General features: G+C 42.8%; 2 protein-coding genes across 2 annotated transcripts; both read right to left on the reverse strand.

Moving 5' to 3' along the window:
• Nucleotides 1-921: 921 nt before the first annotated feature.
• Nucleotides 922-8,294, reverse strand: cryba1b (crystallin, beta A1b). The gene is made up of 6 exons (XM_062049171.1): nt 8,226-8,294; nt 8,092-8,137; nt 7,114-7,232; nt 6,902-7,043; nt 5,570-5,712; nt 922-1,312 (listed from the first exon to the last, which is right to left on the reverse strand). The coding sequence occupies exons 2-6, from the start codon at nt 8,128-8,130 to the stop codon at nt 1,165-1,167; spliced, it is 591 nt and encodes a 196-aa protein (XP_061905155.1). The 5' UTR covers nt 8,131-8,137; nt 8,226-8,294; the 3' UTR covers nt 922-1,164.
• A 5,078-nt stretch (nt 8,295-13,372) lies between these two features.
• On the reverse strand, nt 13,373-23,945 carry LOC133649981 (solute carrier family 13 member 2-like). The gene is made up of 12 exons (XM_062046696.1): nt 23,844-23,945; nt 18,763-18,918; nt 15,538-15,674; nt 15,220-15,467; nt 14,975-15,146; nt 14,780-14,902; nt 14,507-14,716; nt 14,269-14,369; nt 14,049-14,164; nt 13,791-13,952; nt 13,594-13,731; nt 13,373-13,498 (listed from the first exon to the last, which is right to left on the reverse strand). Exons 1-12 carry the CDS (start codon nt 23,943-23,945, stop codon nt 13,373-13,375), a joined length of 1,791 nt encoding a protein of 596 aa, XP_061902680.1.
• Between the last annotated feature and the right edge of the window lie 2,876 nt (nt 23,946-26,821).

Here is a 26,821-nt window from a genome sequence, read left to right on the forward strand (position 1 = left end):
CTCGTTTCGCAAATTAATTAGCGCATGCTTGGCACTTCCGCCGGGTCAAATATGAGTCATTAAATGACTCCCGCCTCCTGGTGGTAGAGGGCGCTAGTGATCCTTCTTGCGACTACCAGTACTGCAGAAGAAGACAACAAGCAGCAAGCATGAGCAGCGATCGTTTGCTTGCACTACACAACCCCCAAGTCTCTCTTCTTATCAGTGTTGAGAGGAGGGGGGGGGGGAGATGGGGGCTTTCTTTGTGTGAAAAGAGTTGCTTTTTCCTTTGGAATGCCAGATCAACTTGGGCTGCGCATTCGTATGTGTTGTTCGAGGCTGGTCTCTATTCTCAAATATTTGACAATAAAATTACAAAATAACTATTCTGTGCTGGGTGGTACCTTTGAGTCAGTTTATATGTTGTCTAAGGAACTTGGGACTGACCAGCGCTTTACATCCCACTTGGAGGAACATCTGGTCAAACGCAACAGCAGCGATCGTTTGCTTGCACTTTACCATGGAGGATTACATATCTAAAATAAAACAGTTTTCTAAACTGGACTTTCAATCGAAGCAGGAGGTAATAATTAAAGGAATATCTCCAGAGACTTTTAAAACTGAAGAAAGATAAGTAAGACTGCCTTTGATCAGAAGCAGCTGCACATGGACATCATTTATAAGTAAAGGTAAGACCATAATAACGTTTTTTTTATGAAATGTGCTTTTCATGATAAGGTAAGCGCCGGAGTGAGAAGAGGTTTTAAAATAATTAGCGCATGCTTGCCCATCCCGCATGCTTTTGGTTAGCGCAGGAGTGAGAAGAGGTTTTAAATTAATTAGCGCCCCTGCGGCTATTCAAGGAAATACGGTATCCCAAAAAGTGTGATTGACTAAAACCTCTGACCCTTTTGTGCAAAAGACGAGAGGGAGGTGACGCGGTTATTGAGGGTGTCGGCTTTTCTTTATTGAACAGCAGAAGTCAGCCATGGAGGTCACAATAGAAACTTGTCCTTTCTTTTACTCGAATGGGGTTTCTTTAAAAATACAAAAGTGCTGTGGACAACAGCAAAGCACCGAACGTTCCAGCTCTGGTTCCTGCTTAGACCGGCTGGACCCGAGGAGCCGGAGAGGTGGAGGACAAAGAGGAGGGCGGAGGAGCGGCAAGGAGACGCCACCCACCCCTCAATGCTGGATCCTCCTGACGGACTGGATCTGGGGGGTCTGAGCTTGGGAGCCAAACTCGCGGTAAGACTTGTACTCGCCTCCGCGACAGTCTGACTCCATGATGTACTGCTGGCCTCGGTAGCCTGGATACTGGTAGCACACAAAGCTGCAAAGGCAACACATTGGATGAGTTAACTATCAACTACAAGTAGTGGTATCCCGATCCTATACTGATATCGGTTCAATATCAACCCAAAAAAATATGTATCGGCTAATGTTGGTCTGATAGAAACGTTCTGATGCAAGCAGCCAAAACTGGTCTGCCTTTTCCTGTATTTTAGTCAAGTCATTTATAAATGGTAAACATGCTAGGCTATAGGCTACTAGCAGCTACCAGCTACACAACAGCTAAGCACACAATAGCACACAAGCTAAACATACGTAATAACAACTGAGCAATATTGCAGTCTATAACAGCACCTTTGTCAATACAAACAAGTATAACATTTATTACGGTCGCATACTACTTATCAAAGTCTCCAAGGTATCAGAAAGTATGAAGCAACAAACGTGTCCGCATCATTCAACTTACTGCGTCATGAATTGACCACCCCCCCCCCCCAAAAAAAAAATACCACTCCATTTCAATTTAAAGACAGCCTAAGTCCTTTCCAGACCGTTAGCGAAAAATGGATTAGTCTTTTTCATGCCTACCATTGTTCTCTGTTTGACTAATTTCACTTGATGAAACCTTTTCTAATATTGCACACTAGTTTTGTCCTGATACCAATATTTTGGTACCGGTAGCGGTACCAAAATTATTTCAATACTTTTTGGTACTTTTTGATACTTTTCCAAATAAAGGGGACCACAAAAAATGGCATTATTGGCTTTATTTTAACAATAAATCTTAGGGTGCATTAAACATATGTTTCTTATTGCAAGTTTGTCCTTAAATAAAATAGTGAACATACAAGACAACTTGTCTTTTATTAGTAAGTAAGCAAACAAAGGCTCCTAATTTAGTCTGCCGTTTTCAGTGTTATAGCTTCACCTTTATCTTTAGTTTTGAAGCCTAAATGCGTCCGTTCTGTCCACACACTGTGTCTGCTTGTAAGTACTCCGTGAATGTGCGCTGCCGAACATGCTCCCCTGCTCGTAAAACCAGGAATGACCTGACGTGACGACGACGGGGGTACGGGGGGGGGGACAGGTACTTTTCAGAGGCGGTATAGTACCAAACATGATTCATTAGTATCGCTGTATACCGTACAACCCTATTCCACGCTATCAAATAATAAAAGTATGAATGATTCCTGCTGGTATCGTATTGGATCAATATCGGCATCGGCCAATACTCAAAGCTCCAATATGGGTGTGGTGTCGGAAGTGAACAGGTTGTATCAGGACACCCTTGGAGCAGCTGCTTTGGCGAGCAAACTAGTAGAGTTGTTTGCGCCCTCTGCTGGTTCCTGTAGGTCAGGACGTTTCCAGCGAGGGGCGCGTTCGGAATAAAACTTGTACTTTAAAGATGCTAAAATAAATCCGATGTACGTTCAATAGATATTTGAAGTAAACGTCCACATTTTAACTTTCTGTCCTCAGTACCGTATTTTCCGGACTATAAGGCGCACCCAAAATCCTTTGATTTCACTGCGCCTTATAACCCGGTGCGCCTAATGTAGGGAATACTATTGGTTGTGCTTACCGACCTCAAAGCTATTTTATCTGGTACATGGGGAAGTGATAAGTGTGACCAGTAGATGGCAGTCACACATAAGAGATACGTGCAGACTGCAATATGACTCAAGTAAACAACACCAACATTGTATATGTTCCATTGAAAGTATAGAACATTACACACGGCGCTCAAAAATCCATCAAAATGTTTTAGTACAACTTTGAAGAGCTATGATGGATTGTACTATGTTTCAACATACGAGTATTATTATGGTGTGTGTTTCAGGTCAGACATATTATCTGGGGTTTTGTTACGCAATATTATACAAAAACACATTTTCTTACCTTCTGGTACCTGCTGATCTGTATTTGGGATCTGCATAAGTCCTGAAATTTAGCGCACTTTGTAGGCGGTGCCGACACCGTGGTCGGTAAGCTTCTTCTTTATCTCTATCTTCTTGTTATGGGACATTCATCCTGCGCTGTTGCCATTTCTAATATAAAGTAGTGTAAAGTTCTTACTTATATCCGTCAGTAAACTCGCCATGAAAGCGCTAAAACATACCGGTGTAGTGAGTTTACATTATTCACCCAAGGAACTTTAGTTATTAGAGAGTTCCGGTCGGACGTTTTTTCACGTTATCCGTTATTGATTGAAGTAAAGTCTGAATGTCATTAAAACAGTTAGCGCCATCTTTTGACACTTCTTCCAGTCCCGTCTTTGCACGCTACACCGCTACAACAAAGATGGCGGGGAGAAGACGCCGCCGAAGGTGAGCCACGTAAACAAGAAGCGACATCCTCAAGCGGCTTGACGATGGTCTGCAAAACATAATCTATGCAACATTTTGAGCAAAGAACCACCATTACATGTTAGGTAGACCACAAAGAAGTGTTTTACATTTAGAAAAATATTATAACAATATGACCCCTTAATGCACTTTATAATCCGGTGCACCTTTTGTATGAAAATAGACCTGACTAGACCCGCTCATCGGCAGTGCGCCTTATAATCCGGGGTGCCCTATGGTCCGGAAAATACGGTATATCTATGAGAATCCTGCGTGTGACGGAAGCGTTAAGGAGTGGGAATAGCTGCAGTGTGCTCAAACAACCACCAGGTGGCATCTGTGAGCAGATAATACTCGGTAGTGCATTCTTCACTCACACTTTAAGTGAGGGATGAGGCAAAAACTAACCCAGGCCCACGGTCCATGTTTATTTATGGATTTTGTCGAGGTGTGGGCCCCCCGGGGTGGCACTTCGAGTGCCAACCCCTGTGCATCAGTTGGGGACATCTCTGCGCTGCTGACCCGTCTCCGCTCGGGATGGTCTCCTGCTGGCCCCACTATGGACTGGACTCTCACTATTATGTTAGATCCACTAAGGACTGGACTCTCACTATTATGTTAGATCCACTATGGACTGGACTCTCACTATTATGTTAGATCCACTATGGACTGGACTCTCACTATTATGTTAGATCCACTATGGACTGGACTCTCACTATTATGTTAGATCCACTATGGACTGGACTCTCACTATTATGTTAGATCCACTATGGATTGGACTCTCACTATTATGTTAGATCCACTATGGACTGGACTCTCACAATATTATGTTAGATCCACTATGGACTGGACTCTCACTATTATGTTAGATCCACTATGGACTGGACTCTCACAATATTATGTTAGATCCACTATGGACTGGACTCTCACTATTATGTTAGATCCACTATGGACTGGACTCTCACAATATTATGTTAGATCCACTATGGACTGGACTCTCACTATTATGTTAGATCCACTATGGACTGGACTCTCACAATATTATGTTAGATCCACTATGGACTGGACTCTCACTATTATGTTAGATCCACTATGGACTGGACTCTCACTATTATGTTAGATCCACTATGGACTGGACTCTCACTATTATGTTAGATCCACTATGGACTGGACTCTCACAATATTATGTTAGATCCACTATGGACTGGACTCTCACTATTATGTTAGATCCACTATGGACTGGACTCTCACTATTATGTTAGATCCACTATGGACTGGACTCTCACTATTATGTTAGATCCACTATGGACTGGACTCTCACTATTATGTTAGATCCACTATGGACTGGACTCTCACAATATTATGTTAGATCCACTATGGACTGGACTCTCACTATTATGTTAGATCCACTATGGACTGGACTCTCACTATTATGTTAGATCCACTATGGACTGGACTCTCACAATATTATGTTAGATCCACTATGGACTGGACTCTCACAATATTATGTTAGATCCACTATGGACTGGACTCTCACAATATTATGTTAGATCCACTATGGACTGGACTCTCACTATTATGTTAGATCCACTATGAACTGGACTCTCACACTATTATGTTAGATCCACTATGGACTGGACTTTCACAATATTATGCTAGACCCACTCGACGTCCATTGCATCCGGTCTCCCCTAGAGGGGGAGGGGGGGGGGGGTCACCCATATCTGCGGTCCTCTCCAAGGTTTCTCATAGTCATTCACATTGACATCCCACTGGGTTGTGAGTTTTTCCTTGCCTTTATGTGGGCTCTGAACCGAGGATGTCGTTCTGGCTCGTGCAGCCCTTTGAGACACTTGTGATTTAGGACTATATAAATAAACATTGATTGATTGATTGATTGACTTCGGACCCCCTGCTGTGAGCACGTCGATACAAACATGAGATTTGCTTACGCGCCGCTCTGGATTTGCATGGATCCGACCTGGTTGTTCAACCAGCCCATGGCCTGCAGGGAGGGGTAGTCGTCAGACAGCTCGAACTGGCGGCCCATCATGTTCTCCATCTCGTAGATGGTCATGCGGGCGTCCTTGTGGTTCTGAAAGGAGCAGAAGAAGAAGGGGATGTTAAAAGCAGGTCGGAGCGTTGGCATACTTGCCAACCTTGAGACCTCTGAACTCGGGAGATGGGGGTTGGGGGAGGGGCTGCGGGGGCATCTTCGGGTGAAGACCGTTGTTAAACCCGTCCAACGCTACATTATTATGTGACTGGGCCGGCACGCTGTTTAAATGGAGGAAAAGCGGACGCCTGGACAGTATGCGGCTGTTAAGGGGTGAAGGTTTCAGGTGAGAGAGGACCCTAAAGGCGGTGCCTTGGGCCATACTTGCCAACCCTCCCGTTTTTAGCGGGAGACTCCCGGTATTCATTGTCTCTCCCGATAACCTCCCGGCAGAAATGTTCTCCCGACAAACTACCGGTATTCAGCCGGAGCTGGAGGCCACGCCCCCTCCAGCTCAATGCGGACCTGAGTGGGGACAGCCTGTTCTCACGTCCGCTTTCCCACAATATAAACAGCTTGCCTGCCCAATGACGTCATAACTGTAGAATGATCGGGGGCGAGTTCTTGGTTTCTTATGTGGGTTTATTGTTAGGCAGTTTCATTAACGTCCTCCCAGCGCGGTAACAACACACGACAACAGCAGTCACGTTCAGTCTACCGTAAAGCAGTTCTTCTGCCGTAAACAGCAATGTTGTGACACTCTTAAACAGGACAATACTGCCATCTACTGGATAGCCTGCAGAACACTGAAATTCAAGTATTTATTTTATTTATATGTATAATAAAATGTATATATATATATATATATATATATATATATATATATATATATATATATATATATAGCTAGAATTCACTGAAAGTCAAGTATTTCATACATATACATATACATATATATATATATATATATATATATATATATATATATATATATATATATATATATATGAAATACTTGAGTTGGTGAATTCTAGCTTAAATATATTCCCCTCTTAACCACGCCCCCAACCACGCCCCCACCTCCCCACCTCCCGGTATCGGAGGTCTCAAGGTTGGCAAGTATGCCTTGGGCACGCCCCCAATATTGTTGTCCGGGTGGAAACCGGGAGAAATTCGGGAGAATAGTTGCCCCCGGGAGATTTTCGGGAGGGGCACTGAAATTCTAGAGTCTCCCGGAAAAATCAGGAGGGTTGGCAAGTATGGCGTTGAGGCCGCCAAGTCAACTCACAGCGCAGCAGACGGGTCTGAAGGAGATCATCCTCTCGATGCGGTAGGAGTTGCTCCCGCTGTAGGCCTCAAAGCGCGGGTAGTCCCCTTTCTCCAGGATGAACTGCTGGCCGCAGAAGCTGGAGTGCTCGTAGCCCACCCAGCTGCGGAGCGCACAACGACGGCCGCGTCAGTGAGGGAAAGAAACATAGAGCCGGGAGGAACGATACGTACGCGCCGCATTCCACCTTGAGGGAGCGGATGTTGTCCACGCCGCACTCCATGATGTTCTGGCAGCTGGCGGTGAACTCCATGCGCTTGCCCTGGAAGTGCTCCTGGTCGTACACCGTGATCTGGACACACACACACACTGGTTATTATTTGGAATGAGGACCAAGTTTTTGATCATCACTTGTGGGGACTACCCTTTCTATGTGTGTTATTTGTTAATTCCACGATTGTATATATCGGTATCGGTAATTAAGAGTTGGACAATATCGGATATCGACAAAAAAGCCATTATCGGACATCCCTAAATTTCACATTAGGAACATTGTAAAGATGCTAACAATTAGCATGATAGCACCCAGCAAGATAGCAGTAAGTACCGAAAATGCTAAAGCAGATCTATAGTTGCGTTATATAATGCCACATAGAAATACAGTAAACCTTTTCACGTGGTGGAAATTGTGACAATGCTAACAATTAGCATGATAGCACCCAGCAAGATAGCAGTAAGTACCGAAAATGCTAAAGCAAATCTATAGTTGCGTTATATAATGCCACATAGAAATACAGTAAACCTTTTCACGTGGTGGAAATTGTGACGATGCTAACAATTAGCATGATATCACCCAGCAAGATAGCAGTAAGTACCGAAAATGCTAAAGCAAATCTATAGTTGCGTTATATAATGCCACATAGAAATACAGTAAACCTTTTCACGTGGTGGAAATTGTGACGATGCTAACAATTAGCATGCTAGCACCCAGCAAGATAGCAGTAAGTACCGAAAATGCTAAAGCAAATCTATAGTTGCGTTATATAATGCCACATAGAAATGCAGTAAACCTTTTCACGTGGTGGAAATTGTGACGATGCTAACAATTAGCATGCTAGCACACAGTAAGATAGCACTAATTAGCGAAAGTGCGTGTGTGAGTGTGTGTGTTTGTGTGCGTCATCGACAAGCGGCGAGTTTGGAGGCCCCACCTTCCACGGGCCCATGGGGGAGGGGTTCGTCATGGCCATCTTGTACCTGCGGAGGACGGTGACAAACGTTAATGGCATGTTCATCGTAGAAATAAAAGTACCGCTCGATGAAAAACCAGCACGTGTCGACCTACCGAAAGCGCTGCTCGGCGTGTCGCTGGGTTCCACTGATGGGGCTGCAGAGACGGCGGGCTCCGGGCTTTATAAGCACCCCTGCGTTGGGGGCGGCCCGGGGGGTGGAGGGTGGAGGGTGGAGGGCAGACCGACCTGCACACATGTCAGCACTTTGCTTTGGACCTGGATGTTTTGTTGTCCGCCACACAGGTTGTCAACGCACACACGCGATATTGCTTCTGTAGCACACACACAACTCCGTCACCACAAGGAACCTTCGTTATCAATCTTGGATGGGTTTTTTTTTTTGTGTCACAGTTATTTGGGATTCGCCCCAAATTACACTTGCTCATGCACAATGTGTGTGTGTGTGTGTGTGTGTGTGTGTGTGTGTGTGTGTGTGTGTGTGTGTGTGTGAGTGTGTGTGTGTGTGAGTGTGTAACACTGAGCACAATGGGGAGTTTGCAGGTAAGCTTTGTTTTGAAGACAAGCATGTGTCTGCCTGTGTGTGTGTGCGTGTGTGTGTCTGCCTGTGTGTGTGTTTGTGTGAGAGGCTACACGTCCGCCTGCTGAGTTTGCGTGTCTCTTTGTCACGTCTGACAGGCGCTAACATCAGCAGAAACACACACACGTTTGCTTGTGTCACCCGTGCGTGCACACACACACACACACACACACACACACACACACACACACACACATACTGGTTATCATTTGGAATGGGGACCAGGTTTTTGATCATCACTTGTGGGGACCACCCTTTCTACAGGTTGTGGAGGCATGAAAAAATGTAGGTAAGATGGCTACTGCCCAGTTAGCTCATACACGTCTTTAAATCTCTGGATTGATGAAGTAAATAAATAATAAACAGGTTATACTTGTATAGCGCTTTTCTACCTTCAAGGTACTCAAAGCACTTTGACAGTGTTTCCACATTCACACATTCATACACTGATGGAGGGAGCTGCCATGCAAGGCGCTAACCAGCAGCCATCAGGAGCAAGGGTGAAGTGTTTTGCCCAAGGACACAACGGTCGTGACTAGGCTGGTAGAAGGTGGGGATTGAACCCCAGTAACCAGCAACCCTCTGATTGCTGGCACGGCCACTCTACCAACTTCGCCACGCCGGCCCCAAAGTAATGTGCTGATCATTCTTACTGGGGACCCTGGGGGAAAAAGAGTTGATATGGTAGGGATGATGTTTGATAAGAAATGATCAAGTTCGAGCCCATTTTCGAATCCTCTTATCGAACCGAGTCCTTATCGATTCTCCTATCGAATCCAAATAGGTTGTTGTATATGGAAAAAAACACACAATATTTGGTTTAACAAAAGCTCACTTTTATTTTATAAGGAAAAAATTAAATAAAATGATAAATAAATATTGGCTGTTGTTACTACCCCCCTAAAAAAAAAAAAAAAAAAAAAAAAAAAAAAAATATTGACTGTTGTTACCCAAAGTATATTAAGTGGGATTTTTCAGAAAAACAAATATATACAGTAACACAAAAACAACCTGTCTCTGTGATCACTATAGGTGTATAAATGATAATATAGTGTTGAATAAAATCAGTCCCTTGGGCACCAAACTGAAAATAATACAGCTCTCCAAAAAGTGCACTTCTGCTGCTATTGGAACATACTAACTACACACACTATGACACTAAGAACGCCACAGTCATCAATCAACAATTCTTCTTCCAAAAAATTAGCATGTCTGATTTTTCAGGATCAAGTCTGACCCGCTCCTCGCTAATCATGTCGCCAACGGTAGAAAAAACACGTTTACTTGTCATCACAGGAAATGACGTAGCTCAGTCATTAGACTGAGCTACGTCATTTCCTGTGGGACGGGATTCGTTCCCAGGGACTCGAATAAAGAACCAACTCTTTTTTTTTACTATAGTGGCCTCGATAACGGATTTGAGTCCATGGAATCGGTTCTCTTCTTATCGAACAACCGGGAGAACCGGTTTTGAACATCATCCCTATGATATGGTTCATGGGGACCAAATTTAAATAATTTTGCATAATTCACACAAATTTGTACCGATGCAATTTGGGCTGCTGTGCAAATGTCTCACACTCAAACTAACCAGTAAACATGTTTTATGGGCCAAAGCTTAAAAATCACTTAGGCATCTTCAGAATGGATCTGACTATCATTTAAAAAGGTTTCGCTTTAGGGGGACCTGTTTTTTTTTTGTCCCCATACCGTCAGAGGTCCCCTAAAGGTGACTGTGTAAACGGAGCAAAGTCCCCATTAAGTAAGCATTGCCAGAACACACACACACACACACACACACACACACACACACACACACACACACAGATACATGTCTTGCCTACTTTGTGTGGATCCACGTTTGGTTAGTAGGTTGTGAGGGCCCCCCTTTCCACTATAGCTAGAATGATGGAAAAAAATATATGTAGCACTAGATGGGAGTAGAGAGTTGCAACCTCACTTCAGAATGCAAAACACACAAAGTAAAAAAAATATTTTACTTGTGTAGTTGTGAGGACCAGGCAAATGTCCTCACAAGTCAAAAGGTCCACACAGAAAGGGTGGTTTGTCAAGTGTATGTCCACACAAGGATGGTGAGACAAGTGCACACACACACACACACACACACACACACACACACACACACACACACACACACACACACACACACACACACACACACACACACACACACACACATTCTTATATTTGTTACCTTCTTGAGACCTATGAATAATGCCTACCTCTTTAGGACCACCCTTTCTAGACATATACAGATGTGTATTTACAACATTAATAATGCAAATATAAAAAAGCTTCTTGTGAAAAAGGAGTTGGAATTTCACAAGAGAAAGGTCACAATTTCACAAGAAAAACTTGCGTGTGTGCACCTCATGAGACTTTGTTTCACGTGTGTAATAAAAGGAGGTGTAAAAGTTATACAAAGTTGTTTCTGTGGCCACTTGTTGCTAGGCAGATTTCGCAGAGATTAACCACAACTGCCCTGTAGCCACGCCCATCAGGTTTACCATATAGAGGGGAAAAATAAGGACAATTCCAAGGACCACTGATTAAGAGGGGTCCCAAAAAACTGAATTGTGGTGACAACAGTGGACCTGGGAGCCCAATGTGATTCTTTTTTTCATGGGGCCCAGAATTCCTGGCCACACCCACTAGGCTAGGCTATGCGACGATGTAGGCATCATTGGTAGGGGTGCGCAGAAAAATCAATTCACAATTCTTTTTCATCCCCATTTTTGAATACTTTGAAAAAATAATCCCAAAAAATATTTTTAGACCGTCTACAAGCAATCAAAGGGATCTTTTCTAACCTGTAGCCAGTTTTTAAGAAGTTTTTTTTACAATTAATACATCAAATAATACATTGTGAGAACAAGTATTAATGGAGAATCGTGTTGAATTAATGATCGGTTTGCATCAAAAATTGTGTTGAATCGAGAATCATGTTGAATTAAAAATCGGTTCGAATCGAGGATCGGTTTGAATCGAGAATCGCGTTCAATCGAAAATTGTGTAGAATCAAGAACCGGTTTGAATCAAGAATCGTGTTTAATCAATAATCAGTTTGAATAAACAATCGTCTTGAATCGAGAATCGTGTTCAATCGAGAATCGTGTTGAGTCAAGAATCACGTTGACCCAAGTATCGTGTTCAATCGGGAATCGTGTTCAATCGAGAATCATGTTGAATCGAAAATCGTTTTTAATCGAGATTCGGTTTGAATCGAGAATCGTGTTGAATCAATAATCGGTTTGAATCAAAAATCGTGTTGATTCAAGAATCGTGTTGACCCAAGAATCGTGTTGAATCGAGAATCGTGTTGAATCGAGAATCATGTAGAATCAAAAAACGGTTGGAATCGAGATTCAGTTTGAATCGAGAATTGCATTAAATCGAGAATTGTGTCGGATCGAGAATTGTGTTGAATCAAGGATCAGTTTGAATCGAAAATCGCGTCGAATCGAGAATCGTGTTGAATCTAGAATAATGTTAAAACAAAAATCGGTTTGAATTGTGAATCGTGTTGAATCAAGAATCGATTTGAATTGAGAATCGTGTTGAATCAAGAATAGTATTGAATCGAGAATCGTGTTGATTCAAGAATCGTGTTGACCCGAGAATCGTGTTGAATCGAGAACCGTGTTGAATCGAGAATCATGTAGAATCAAAAAATGGTTGAAATCGAGATTCGGTTTAAATCGAGAATCGCATTCAATCGAGAATCGCGTCGAATCGAGGATTGTGTTGAATCAAGGATCAGTTTGAATTGAGAATCGTGTTGTATCGAGAATCGTGTTGAATCGAGAATCATGTAGAATCAAAAAACGTTTGGAATCGAGATTCAGTTTGAATCGAGAATTGTATTAAATCGAGAATCGTGTCGGATCGAGATTTGTGTTGAATCAAGGATCAGTTTGAATCGAAAATCGCGTCGAATCGAGAATCGTGTTGAATCTAGAATAATGTTAAAACAAAAATTGGTTTGAATCGTGAATCGTGTTGAGTCAAGAATCGATTTGAATTGAGAATCGTGTTGAATCAAGAATAGTATTGAATCGAGAATCGTGTTGACCCAAGAATCGTGTTGAATCGAGAACCGTGTTGAATCGAGAATCACATAGAATCAAAAAGTGGTTGAAATCGAGATTCGGTTTAAATCGAGAATCGCATTCAATCGAGAATCGCGTCAAATCGAGGATTGTGTTGAATCAAGGATCAGTTTGAATTGAGAATGGTGTTGTATCGAGAATCGTGTTGAATCGAGAATCATGTTAAATCAAAAAATCGGTTTGAATCGAGATTCGGTTTGAATCGTGAATCGTGTTGAATCAAGAATCGGTTTGAATCGAGAATCGTGTTGAATCCAGAATAGTATTGAATCGAGAATCGTGTTGATTCGACAATCGTGTTGATCTGAAAATTGCGTTGAATCGATTTCTCGATTCTGAATCTGAGAAATCGGATCGAATCGATAGGTGCCGAAAGACTGATCATTTTCCAATTTATTTCTACACATACATCACACCATTCAATCACTGCTCTGTATGAAATATAAAAACCTACAGTAGAGACAATAGTATAGAAAAAAACAGACAGCGTCACTGTCTTCCTGTCCATTGTTCGTTTTCATGCGCATCCTCGCTAATCCAGGGTGACGTTGGCCCACGAGGGGAAGGTGCCCATGTCAAACATGGCGTACGCCCACGTGTTGATGCCAACGTTGATGGTCAGGATTCCGATGATGTTCAACATTAAGCCAGCCTTGACCTGCAGGGACAGGAAGTAGCTGCGTCACAACTTCCTGTTTGCATGCAAAGCAACATGCCGCTCCCCCCTAAAGTTGTTGTCGAGGCGAGTCTCACCATGTCCATGACTTTGAGGTTCCCAAAGGAGAAGGCGATGGCGTTGGGGGGCGTGGCCACGGGCAGCATGAAGGCCAGCGAGGCGGCGATGGTGCAGGGCAGCATCACGTACAGCGGGTGGATCTTGATGGTGACGGACTGTCGAGAAACACACGTCGGTCACTCGCCCAAACCTCCGCTCGGCGCGGTCGTCTCACCATGGAGGCCAGGATGGGCAGGAAGAGCGTGGTGGCGGCCACGTTGCTGGAACATTCCGTGAACGTCGCCACCAGCAGGGTGAGCAGCAGAGAGATGGCGAAGGGCGGGATGTTCTCCAGCGGCGCCAGACTCTCCCCGAGCCACGTGGAGAGACCCGACACCTGCCGGGGTAAACACACCTTGTCAGCGAGAAGATGCCGATGTTGCGGAACTGAGGACGTCCTGATCGAACGCGGAAACCAACGTCGAGGCGTCACCTCACTTCCTGTGGCCAGCGCGTAGCCTCCCCCCAGCAGCAGCACGATGTTCCACGGCATCCGCTCGTGGACCACCTGCCAGTTGAGCAGCGTGGCGGGGGCGTTCACCGCCTTGCCTGCGAGAAGACTTTTATTTTTACGGTAGATTTTTACAGTCAACTCTCCAGATTTCTTTTGGCAATGCAGCTTCGTGATTGGCCGGCAGGAGCCGGCGTGTCACCTGTGTCGTCGCAGCCGTAGCCTCCGCAGCGCGGTAACCGGGAGGGAATGACGAAGAAGAGCAAGGAAATGAAGATGGCGACGGTCCCGTCTGACACGAAGCTGAAAACGAGCGAGGAGTTGATTAGGGACGTCACATGGTTTGGTTATGTTACAGTCTACTTGCATTGATCCAAATCCACCAGCCAGTCTTGGACTCTGGAGAGACCCAACGAGGCGGTTCTGTCGGTTCTACTCACGGGCCCTGCTTGTTGAAGAGCACGGTGGCCCAGCCGTCGATGAAGCCCGGCTCCCTGCTGAACCACAGCAGAACCAGCAGCACGAAGACGGTAAGCACCGCCCCTTCGGCGAACTTCATCCCGCCTAACTTCCTGTACTCCTCCTTCATGACGGCGTACGCCTCCCGATCCCGCCCGCCTGCCGCGCCGCAGCCGAACGTGCGCCGCAAACTGAGCCAGGAAGAGGCGCGCGTGACTTCGGGAACGTGTGCGGTACTTTCAGTGTTCTCTCACTTGAAGCCCAGGAACATGAACTGCAGCCAGAACCAGGACATAACCAGCATCAGGATCATGTTGGGGAAGGCGAAGCCGAACCAGCTGGCGAAGTTGATGACGTCGTCGTTGTCGGGAAAGAGCCTGCAGACCAGCAAGGGAGGGAGTTTGGAGCTCAGCGGGACCGAGTTCTGTTTGCGGTTCTGCGTGTCCTACTTGTCGATTTGACCCTTGAGGATGAGGTTGGGCGTGGTTCCGGTCAGCGTGGCCGTGCCTCCGATGCTGGCCGAGTAACAAACACTGAGACTGATTCCTTTGGTCAACTGCTGGAACTGCTCCTCTGCCGACGTCCTGTTGGACTCCCGCTCCGGTTCTGGACTGCGGTCCACTTTGTCAGACAAGCAGAACCTTTTCTTCACAACAAAAACTCCCCCCCATGAGAGAACGTGTCATGTACTCACGCACGCCGTCCTCCCGCGAGGCTTCCGTCCCCTTATCATCATCCGCCACTTCCTGTTGTGGCGCCGGGGTCTCCAGCTCCATGGCGTGGTTGTCTTCCACCCGCAGGTCTTGGCGCTCGGACCCGAGCTCGGCGGCCTTCAGCTGCAGCAGCACGGCGTGGGCAATGGGCAGCATCATGGCGGTGGTGGCCGTGTTGCTGATCCACATGGAGAGGAAGGCCGACACCATCATGAAGCCCATCATCAGCCTGAGGGAGAGGAACACGTAAGTCTTTGAAATGCAAGGGGGCGGGGCTTCTTCCGGGGGGAGGTTCTTACAGGGCCGGCCGCACGCCCACCATCAGCAGGACGCGCAGAGCGATGCGCTTGTGGAGGTTCCACTGCTCCACCGCGATGGCCACCAGCAGTCCACCGATGAAGAGCATGTTGGTGTCCTTCAGGTACTCGATGCTCACCTGCAACACACCTCTGACCTCTGACCTCTGACCTTTGATAGATGCTTACACTGCAAAGTTCTTATCGTGTGACAAGAAGCGGGTCAATTTGGTCGGTATTTGTAAAAGTACCAAATTTAGCCATATCCCTAATATCAACATTCCGGATTTTTTTGTTACATTGCACATATTGACACTATTTTAACATGTATTTACATGCTTTTTGTTTTACTTATTTTATTTTGATCAAACATGTCATGATTCATGTCAATCCACCTGCTGCAACAGCTCTCCGAGGTGCGAACACTCCTTACTCTAGCCTTTAAATAGACCCCCCTTTTAGACCAGTTGATCTGCCGTTTCTTTTCTGCTCTGCCCCCCTCTCCTTCGTGGAGAGGGGGGATTCGGTGACCACAGATGAGGCGCTAGCTGTCCAAAGTCGGGACCCAGGGTGGACCACTCATCTGTGCATCAGTTGGGGACGTCTCTGCGCTGCTGACCTGTATCCACTCAAGATGATCTCCTGCTGGCCCCACTATGGACTGGACTCTCACTATTATGTTAGATCCACTATGGACTGGACTCTCACTATTATGTTAGATCCACTATGGACTGGACTCTCACTATTATGTTAGATCCACTATGGACTGGACTCTCACTATTATGTTAGATCCACTATGGACTGGACTCTCACAATATTATGTTAGATCCACTATGGACTGGACTCTCACAATATTATGCTAGATCCACTCGACGTCCATTGCACCGGTCGCCCAGGGGGGGTCCCCACATCTGCGGTCCCCTCCAAGGTTTCTCATTGTCATTCCACTGGGTTGAGTTTTTTCTTGCCCTGATGTGGGATCTGAGCCAAGGATGTCATTGTGGCTTGCGCAGCCCTTTGAGACACTCGTGATTTAAGACTATATAAGTAAGTATCCTGGGCATGACGTTAAAGTGCATCCGGCAGTGGAGGCTCCTCTATGGGGTCTTGGGGCACTACGAGGTTAACCCCTTTACTACTGTTACCCCAGGTGGCCTAGTACCTGACTGCCCCCTAGCCAGGGATACGGTGAAGACCTCAACAGCGGAGCAGGCGGAAGACGGTAGATTTAAGAACATTTAAAACACAGCTAGCCAATAGCTGCCTAGCGGCTAACGTCTCTCGTGTTTTATCTATTTACTTCTTAATCACTAATCCTTGCCTCCATGGCGATGAATAAAGTATGTTTTTTACAAATATCATCCATGCTGGACGAGGAATAGCCAAACATGCTTCGCTACACACAGTAAGACACAATAGCTAACCGCTAACAGCAAGCTAGCACTCCTCAATGTAAACAAATGGGTGGGCCTACACATACATCGACTACAATGTTTACATCGAGCTCCAAGTCTTTTTTCCTTTTTTTAAATTTGTATTATGTTTATAAACTTAAGAAATACGTCCCTGGACACATGAGGACTTTTAATATGACCAATGTATGATCTTGTAACTACTTGGTATCGGATCGATACCCAAATTTGTGGTATCATCAAACTTATCTTAAGTATCAAACAACAGAAGAATAAGTGATTATTACATTTGAACAGAAGTGTAGATAGAACATGTTGAAACAAATAACCAGATATTAACGCTGAATGATCAATAATAATTATCCATTTTCTACCGATTGTCCCTCATTATTTTGACAAAATAAGAATGGAAAATGACACAATATGTTACTGCATATGTCATCAGCCAATTAGGAGCATTTGTTTGCTTACTCACTACTAAAAGACAAATTGTCTATTATGCTCGACATGTTATGGTTTTACTAAGGGGAGATGACGGCAACAGACACCAGGGGTCAATATTGCTCGATGTATTTATTATATGTATATATATGAACTATATACTAAATAATGAACAATATAATTTAATTAACTAGAGAATGGTGTGTGGCAAAAATCCAAGAGTGTATGGTGTAAGACTATGTGTAGGGATTAGCTGAAGTGTGTTACCAAGTGTTGATGAGAGCGAAGGAACGAGGCAGTCCATGGGGCAGGCAGGTGATGCGGGGCGAGAGAGAAGGGTCAGAGTCCATGTCCATGCGAGGGGGGTCGAGATCCGGGAAGGCAGTCGAGATCCAGGGAGGGAAGTCCAAGGGAGCGAGACGCACAGCTCGAAACCAAGGCAACGGAAGGAAAACAGTACAGAAGACTATATTCCGGCCCGGGATGGCAGGTTGTGCCGGCTTATGAAGGTAGCTCGCTCATTACGGGCAGGTGCGCAGATTGCAGATTGCAGATTGTCTGCAGGCGCGAGGAGGCACGCCCGCAGCGGAGAGGCCCTCGTCAGGACGCAAAGATGTCTTATTTAATGACAAAATTATTTTTTGATTGCAAACACAAATGTATATTTCATGTATCATACGATTTTTTTTTTGGTTAAAATAAAGCCAATAATGCCATTCTATGGGGTCCCTTTTATTTTGAAAATTACCAGAAAGTATCGAAATACATTTTGGCCCCCGTATCAAAAACGAACGAGTATGACGATCCTCCTGGTAGGGGTGTATCCCTTTATGGAGGATGCCTGTGCGTGACTTTGTTTAACGTGGGGAGAACTGGTGCACAGACAGTCACCACACGATCCTTGACAGAATCGGGTCAGGGTCCAGTGGCATGGAGTCCAAGACGACTGGGGACCCTTTTCTGCTGCAGCCTTCTTCCGCATTGCAGCCGTTGTGGTAGTTCTTAAATCTACCGTCTTCCACCTGCTCCGCCGTTGAGGTCTTCACCGTATCCCTGGCTAGGGGGCAGTCAGGTACTAGGCCTAGAAGAGCCTCCACTGCCGGATGCACTTTAACGTCATGCCCGTATCAAAATATTGGTATCGGGACAACCCTACTCTTTTTTTTTATTTTTACTGCAGACTAATGAGCACATCGGATGGAAATGAACATTTTTAGGGTGACTCCATCATTATTTCCCCCAGAATTGATCGATTCCGTCATTATTTCCTCTGCTCTTACTGACTACCACCATTTTTTTTCTTGGTTCATTTTAGTGTTTCTCAAACGACTATAGCTTAGGGCTTAACTTTTTTTTCCACTTGTACGGCACTTACCTGTCCGGCCTGCATGATGCCCATCATGGGGAAGAGGACCACGGGCAGCAAGGCCGTCACTGCCAGGGGCAAACACTCGGTGCACCAGTAGAGCGCCATCAGGAGGATGGTGTAGCCGCAACGCGCCTCCTGTACACACACCCAGAAAGCAGTCACCTTTATCCATTAAAAAAACAGCACATTTTATTGCTATTTTTTCAACACTACACAAACGATACCTGCCCATGTATCGCCCTTGACTAATGCTGGCATGGTGCAGCCTGTGTGCATGTGCGGTGCCAATAAAGTTGTAAATAGTAACACATTTCAATGTCATGAATGAATCAGTAGCTAACAGTTGGCAGTGAAAGCTGACGCCATAACATCATCATGTTGCGATAAAAGAGCTTAAAGCTACCTCCTCCTAGGGCAGGGGGCGGCAACCCAAAATGTTGACGGAGCCATATTGGACCAAAACAAAATAAAAATAAAAAATCGGTCTGAGCTTTTAAAGCCTTATAAAAGTGTTATAATGAAGGCTACACATGAAGTGTCTGTATTAGCTATATTAGCCTACCATCAAAATGACATTAAAAGTCTTATATAAGTGTTATAATGAAGACAACGCGTGATGTAAGTGTCTATATTAGCTATATTTGCCTACTATCAAAATTACTTTAAAAGTCTTATATAAGTGTTATAATGAAGACAACACGTGATGTAAGTGTCTATATTAGCTATATTAGCCTACTATCAAAATGACTTTAAAAGTCTTATACAAGTGTTAAAATCAATCAATCAATCAATCAATGTTTATTTATATAGCCAAAATGAAGACAACACATGATTAGCAATATTAGCCTACCATCAAAATGACATTAAAAGTCTTATATAAGTGTTATAATGAAGACAACGCGTGATGTAAGTGTCTATATTAGCTATATTTGCCTACTATCAAAATTACTTTAAAAGTCTTATATAAGTGTTATAATGAAGACAACATGTGATGTAAGTGTCTATATTAGCCTACTATCAAAATGACTTATATTAGCTATATTTGCCTACTATCAAAATGACTTTAAAAGTCTTATATAAGTGTTATAATGAAGACAACGCGTGATGTAAGTGTCTATATTAGCTATATAAGCCTACAATCAAAATGACTTTAAAATTCTTATATAAGTGTTATAATGAAGACAACACGTGATGTAAGTGTCTATATTAGCTATATTTGCCTACTATCAAAATGACTTTAAAAGTCTTATATAAGTGTTATAATGAAGACAACACATGATGTAAGTGTCTATATTAGCTATATTAGCCTACTATCAAAATGACTTTAAAAGTCTTATATAAGTGTTATAATGAAGACAACACATGATGTAAGTGTCTATATTAGCTATATTAGCCTACTATCAATATGACTTTAAAAGTCTTATATAAGTGTTATAATGAAGACAACACGTGATGTAAGTGTCTATATTTGCTATGTTTGCCTACTATCAAAATGACTTTAAAAGTCTTATATAAGTGTTATAATGAAGGCAACACATGATGTAAGTGTCTATATTAGCCTACTATCAAAATGACTTTAAAAGTCTTATATAAGTGTTATAATGAAGACAACACATGATGTAAGTGTCTATATTAGCTATATTAGCCTACTATCAAAATGACTTTAAAAGTCTTATATAAGTGTTATAATGAAGACAACACATGATGTAAGTGTCTATATTAGCTTTATTAGCCTACTATCAAAATGACTTTAAAAGTCTTATATAAGTGTTATAATGAAGACAACATGTGATGTAAGTGTCTATATTAGCCTACTATCAAAATGACTTTGAAAGTCTTATATAAGTGTTATAATGAAGACAACACATGATGTAAGTGTCTATATTAGCTATGTTAGCCTACTATCAAAATGACTTTAAAAGTCTTATATAAGTGTTATAATGAAGACAACACGTGATGTAAGTGTCTATATTAGCTATATTAGCCTACTATCAAAATGACTTTAAAAGTCTTATATAAGTGTTATAATGAAGACAACACATGATGTAAGTGTCTATATTAGCTATATTAGCCTACTATCAAAATGACTTTAAAAGTCTTATATAAGTGTTATAATGAAGACAACATGTGATGTAAGTGTCTATATTAGCTATATTAGCCTACTATCAAAATGACTTTGTGTTGCAGACTGACACAAATCTTTGTTGACAGAAATGTTGAAATGTAATATTTATTCTACACATTTTTACTACATCAGAAAACATTTGTAAAACTCCTCCTGGAAATGACTGTCTTAGAATAGACAAAGGTATAGACGTGTGTGTCCAAGTTAAAATAAATGGCAGGCTGTCTACTTCTAAAGAATTCATTACAATCTTTACATGCTGGGTAACGATTGCTGTGGTCTGGAACAACTTGGCTAAAAAAATTTTTTAGCCAATATTAAAGATAGATAATGTGTCATGAGACATGCAAATAGAAATGGAATACACAGAGGACATAAGGAAAGGAAATTAAATGAGCTAAAATATACCTACAAACAAGGCATAATGATGCAATATGTGCATAAAGCTAGCCTAAATAGCATGCTAGCATGGATTAGCTTGCAGTCATGCAGTGACCAAATATGCCTAATTAGCACTCCGACAAGTCAATAACATCAACAAAGCTCATCTTTGTGCATTCACGCACAGCATACAATGTTTGGTGGACAAAATGAGACAAAGAAGGAGTGGCATAAAACACGTTTTTTTCTGTGGCAGCGTCGGAGAAAGTTATACATGTAAACAAACTACTGTGAGTTCAAGGACCGCCAAAATTAGTAGGACAAAACGGCGCTCGCCAAATACTCTCATCAGTGAAGCATTTTTGATACAAACAGTGGGATTTCGAACAATTACGAAGGTTTGTGTCACGTTTGTTCTCCTACAGAAACCGAGAAAAAAAATTTTCCCACCGTCTTTTTCCATTTTCATACATTTTTCAAAAAGCTCCAGGGAGCCACTAGGGCGGCGCTACACATGCATGGTCACACAAGCAGGAAATCACGTGAAAATACATGGGGACGACGAAAATGTTGATTATACTAGGGTTGTAAAAAAAAATTTAAAAATCGCTTTTCGAATGAATCACAATTCTTAATCGATAAAATAAAATACAAATAAAATATATATATATTTTTAAATCCATCCTGTCCAGCCACTCAGGCAAATCATATTGTTGATGTAGATAACCATATCTGCTGTACAGATTTGTTTCAGAAATTCTCGTTGCCTTTTTTTGTATTTGTTAGAATAATCATGTCTATATATTATCACACAATTTTATGCTTAAGGGCCGTTGCTGTAGTTATTATCTGTATTTTTGTATCTGTGCAAAGCTGGCACTCCAAAAGATTGCCAGCCGTCTCTATCAGTGTTGTGTCCAGACTCGGCCTGCTGACTGCCAAGGCCGAACATCGGGTACCGGGACGCAGACAAAGCAGAGACGGGGCGATAGCACCAGCGTCAACACATTTGCATTTTTGTATAATCATATATTGTGTCTAACTGGAGTTGTCGAGATTACCCGCTTCCCTCAGCGGCAGTTTCAGGGATGTAACAGGGACCTTCCAAATAAATAGAGGAAGCACGCGGGGCTGGACTTTTAGAACGTAGTTTGGATCTGTAACTAGAATACAGCCCAAAACACGTGTCTCCTCATTGAGCCAAATTGAACTCTGTCTCTGCATGATTCCTTGCTTCTTGTCTGTTTAATAAATGTCATCAGTGTTTGAACCTGTAAGTATTTAACTTTATTAAATATTTGGGCAGAATATAATGAAAAGAAAAACGGTTTAAGTAATATAAAAATCTATCAAATATTGTTGTCTATTTTATGGAGGACTGCAGTTAATCATAGAAGTGACACCCTATGTTATTAAACAAAAGTATATTGTTTGTTTTGGATCGAGTATCGGTTCTGAATCGAATCGTTACCACCAAGAATCGAATCGAATCGACTCAAAGCCCGAGTTCGTACGATTGATTATGCGAGTTTCTCCGCTGATTGGTTGCCTCAGGGCCGGCCCGTGGCATAGGCCGTATAGGCAAATGCTAAGGGCGCCGTCCATCAGGGGGCGCCACGCCAGTGCCACAAATGTTGGAGAAAAAAAATAATAATAATAAAAGTTGGAACTATTATTTCTAAATACAAAAAATAATCCCACGTTATTTAAAATGCAAAGTAAAGCCTATTTAATAGAAATATTATTTGTTACAACATTACGGTGCGCCCCCTCCCTTCCCGTATCATGACTCTTTTTGGACTCACCACGTCAAAAAATCAACACAAGATGTCAAAACGGCCAAAACTGTCAGGTACCCAGGGAAGAAAAAAGAGAAAAGAAGAGGAGAAACGAGAAAAAGACAGAGGTAGCAGGTAGGTAACGTTAGCCTACATTAAATTATTTGTCTGTTACAGAATGTGATAGTAACCTGGCTTTTTAGCATTAAGCTAATGCTACATGATTCGGCAATTGCTAATCAATAAATAGCTAGTTCTGTTTTAACGTCGGGTTAATATTGTGGAGGGGGCTAAATTGTTATGGAAAATAATAATGTAACGTTAGGTAATTACAGTACTCCCACCTTACATTCCTCAGGGACATTTGTATTAGATCTTTTAAGCAGGTGTTTTTTGTTGACATTGTTATTGCCTTCTGGTTAGCTAATGTTTGCCCTGCAGGTAATAGTCACTTTTCCACCCCTTTATATATTAGGTATAGTTGTAAGCCTAGTTGTTAAAGTGCACATCATTAATGTTAATTAAGCAATATCACATGAGAGGGAATGCTGTTTTTTAATTTGAGCACTGCTGTGATTCGGTTAAAGATAATCATAACATAACATTCTCATATGATATGTTAATTTGCTTTCTTTAAGTAAAAAAAAAAGGTCAAAGACAAAGCTGTTCGGTTTCTTGTGAGTATATACACTTCACTGCCGATGTGGGGGGCGCCACCTAAAATCTTGCCTAGGGCGCCAGATTGGTTAGGTGAAAGGTAAGCGCACCAACACGCCACGCGCCGTCAAAGAAAGCGGGCTCACCGATGTGGCGCTGACCAGCGGCAGGGGCAGGAGGGCGAGCGGCGCCCCCGCCGTGATGATGTAGTTGCGGTGGTGCCACAGCCACCTGACGCGAGCGCCCATGATGCTGAAGAGGAATGAAGGCGAGAGAAAGGGTGGAGACTTTTTATACGACGGCCGGGCATCAAACATTAACCCGTGGCATTGGAAGGACGGGGGCGTGGAGCAAGGGCCGGGACAACATGTCTTTGCATCTTGTAAAAAAAAAATAAAAAAAAATAGGAAACTTGATTATACAGTTAAAAAGAAATTTCTCGTAAATTTTACACTGGTTTTTACACCAAATTTAAATCTGTTATTTTTATGGAAAAATTCTGACAACTCAAAAACTAATTAAAATCTACGACGGTTTGTTTTTACAGTGAATTGCTGTAAATTGAACAACTTATTTTTACTACGCAAGTCAGGCAGCTGAGCTACCAGTTTTTTTTTAAGTGGGGTTTTAGACACATATGATTGACAGGAAGAGACAAAAATGCATCAAATGCTCATTTCCCCAACAGGTAAAAAAAAACAAATGCAAAAAAATAATTAAATAAAAAAACAAAGACATTTCTGAATGGCCCTAGAGCGGGGGTCAGCAACCCGGTGCCGCCCTAGTGGCTCCCTGGAGCATTTTTTAAAAAAGGATTGAAAATGGAAAAAGTTTGGGGGGAGGGGAGATAATGTTTTTGTTTTAGTACGTTTTTTGTTTGAGGACAAACATGACACAAACCTTCCCAATTGTTAAAGTTAAAGTACCAATGATAGTCACACACACACTCGGTGTAGTGAAATTTGTCCTCTGCGTTCGACCCATCCCCTTGTTCACCCCCTGGGAGGTGAGGGGAGCAGTGAGCAGCAGCGGTGGCCGCGCCCGGGAATCATTTTGGTGATTTAACCCCCAATTCCAACCTTTGATGCCGAGGGAGGTAATGGGTCCCATTTTTATAGTCTTTGGTATGACTCGGCCGGGGTTTGAACTCACGACCTACCCATCTCAGGGCGGACACTCTAACCAGTAGGCCACTGAGTAATTGTTAGAAAGCCCACTGTGTTACGGTACGGGGGAAGAAGACGGCACAGACGGCAGAAACGTCGTTTTTAGCTCTATTTATTAATATATATATTATGGAGTGCGAAGCTAATCCAGAATATGTGTGGTGTGCGACTATGTGTGGGGATTAACTGGTGAGTGTTGAGCGAGGTGCGGAAGTCCAAGAGGGGCAAGGCAGGCTCGACGGTCCAGAGACGGGCGTGAGGTCAAGGGCAGGAGAGAGGCGTCAAAGGTCTGTGTCCAGGCGGGAGGTCGAGATCCAAAAAGGGGCAGCCAGGGAACCAGAGGGGAACACGGGGAGACGAGACGCACATCTCGCAATCAGGGGACGGAGGAATGCTGCTGGAACGACACGACACAGGACACAATGAGCACGACGGGGAAAGAACACAAAGAGAGAGAGAGAGAGAGAGAGAGAGAGCATAGAACTAGACGTTACGGTTTACTGTACTGAACAGGAGACTACGTTCTGGCCCGGAACGCAAGTTTGCACTGGCTTAAGGCCCAAGCTGTTTGTTTACATGCTTTTTTTAATTTCTCTTTGCTATTTGGGCCCATTGGACCCTAATTAGAATAAAAACTAAGAATCATCTTTTGATATGATAGTCCATAAGTACACAAACGTGTACTTCATGTTTAGTGACATGCTAATTCTTATATTTACACTTTTTTTTTCCAAATTCCATTGTATGTTATACTCTTGTGACACCACCAGATGGCAGTATAAGTGTCCACATAAGCGGCCATAAGACCCCAATTCAGTAGTGTACACAATTTTGGAAATAAGAGCTAAAAGGTGCTGTCCACGCATGTGGCCACTAAGGCCTTTAGAGGTGTTTAAGAAGGCAGGTCTCTCATCAGCTTCAGGTGTGCAGATTGCACATCATTTCGCCAGTTCTTGAACTCACCACAGTGTGGACTGTGACGCGACAGTTTGTTTACATGTAAAATCTTCCACTCCTTCATTGTCTCATTTTGTCCACCAAAAGTTGCACAAAGGTGAGCTTTGTTGATGTTTTTGACTAGTCGGAGTGCTAATCAGGCATATTTAGTCACTGCATGACTGCAAGCTAATCCATGCTAACATGCTATTTAGGCTAGCTGTATGTACATATTGCATCATTATGCCTCATTTGTAGACTATATTTGAGCTCATTTAATATCCTTTACTTGTATCCTCTTTGTACATAATTTAGTTTTGCATGTCTCATTTCAGATAGCTGTTTGTGTGCCATGTTGTTCCAGACCACAGCAAACATTACCTAGCTTGCCAAAGATTGTAATGAATCTATGAAAAGAAGACAGCCTGCCGTTTCCTTCAACTATACCTTTGGCCATTAAAAGCCAGTCATTTCCAGGAGTTATCTCACCTTCTGAGTCGCCTCTGATTTACTAATGGTGTCTAATGTTGTACAAATGTGTAGAATAAATATTACATTTCAACGTTTCTGTCTACGAAGATTTGCTTCAGCCTGCGACACATAATCATTTTGATAGTAGGCTAATATAGTTAATATAGAGCAGGGGTCACCAACCTTTTTGAAAGCAAGAGCTACTTCTTGGGTAGTGATTAATGCGAAGGGCTACCAGTTTGATACACACTTAAATAAATTGCCAGAAATAGCCAATTTGCTCAATTTACCTTTAACTCTATGTTATTATTAATAATTATTGATATTTACACTTAATTGAACGGTTTAAAAGAGGAGAAAACACGAAAAAAATGACAATTACATTTTGAAACATAGTTTATCTTCAATTTCGACTCTTTAAAATTCAAAATTCAACCAAAAAAAAGAAGAGAAAAACTTAAAAAAAGAATTTATGGAACATCATTAGTAATTTTTCCTGATTAAGATTAATTTTAGAATTTTGATGACATGTTTTAAATAAGTTTAAAATC

Source organism: Entelurus aequoreus, linkage group LG05 (assembly GCF_033978785.1).
Source record: "Entelurus aequoreus isolate RoL-2023_Sb linkage group LG05, RoL_Eaeq_v1.1, whole genome shotgun sequence".
Lineage (NCBI taxonomy): Eukaryota > Metazoa > Chordata > Actinopteri > Syngnathiformes > Syngnathidae > Entelurus > Entelurus aequoreus.

Coding starts and splice junctions, on each gene's coding strand:
- cryba1b (XM_062049171.1), bottom strand. CDS start 8,130: ATGGCCATGACGAACCCCTCCCCCATGGGCCCGTGGAAG. Junction 7,233..8,091: donor CCCCCATGGGCCCGTGGAAG/GTGGGGCCTCCA, acceptor GTGTGTGTCCAG/ATCACGGTGTACGACCAGGA. Junction 1,313..5,569: donor ATGCAAATCCAGAGCGGCGC/GTAAGCAAATCT, acceptor TTGCCTTTGCAG/CTTTGTGTGCTACCAGTATC.
- LOC133649981 (XM_062046696.1), bottom strand. CDS start 23,945: ATGGGCGCTCGCGTCAGGTGGCTGTGGCACCACCGCAACTACATCATC. Junction 18,919..23,843: donor CGCTGGTCAGCGCCACATCG/GTGAGCCCGCTT, acceptor TAATGGATAAAG/GTGACTGCTTTCTGGGTGTG. Junction 14,717..14,779: donor TTCATGTTCCTGGGCTTCAA/GTGAGAGAACAC, acceptor TTCCTGGCTCAG/TTTGCGGCGCACGTTCGGCT.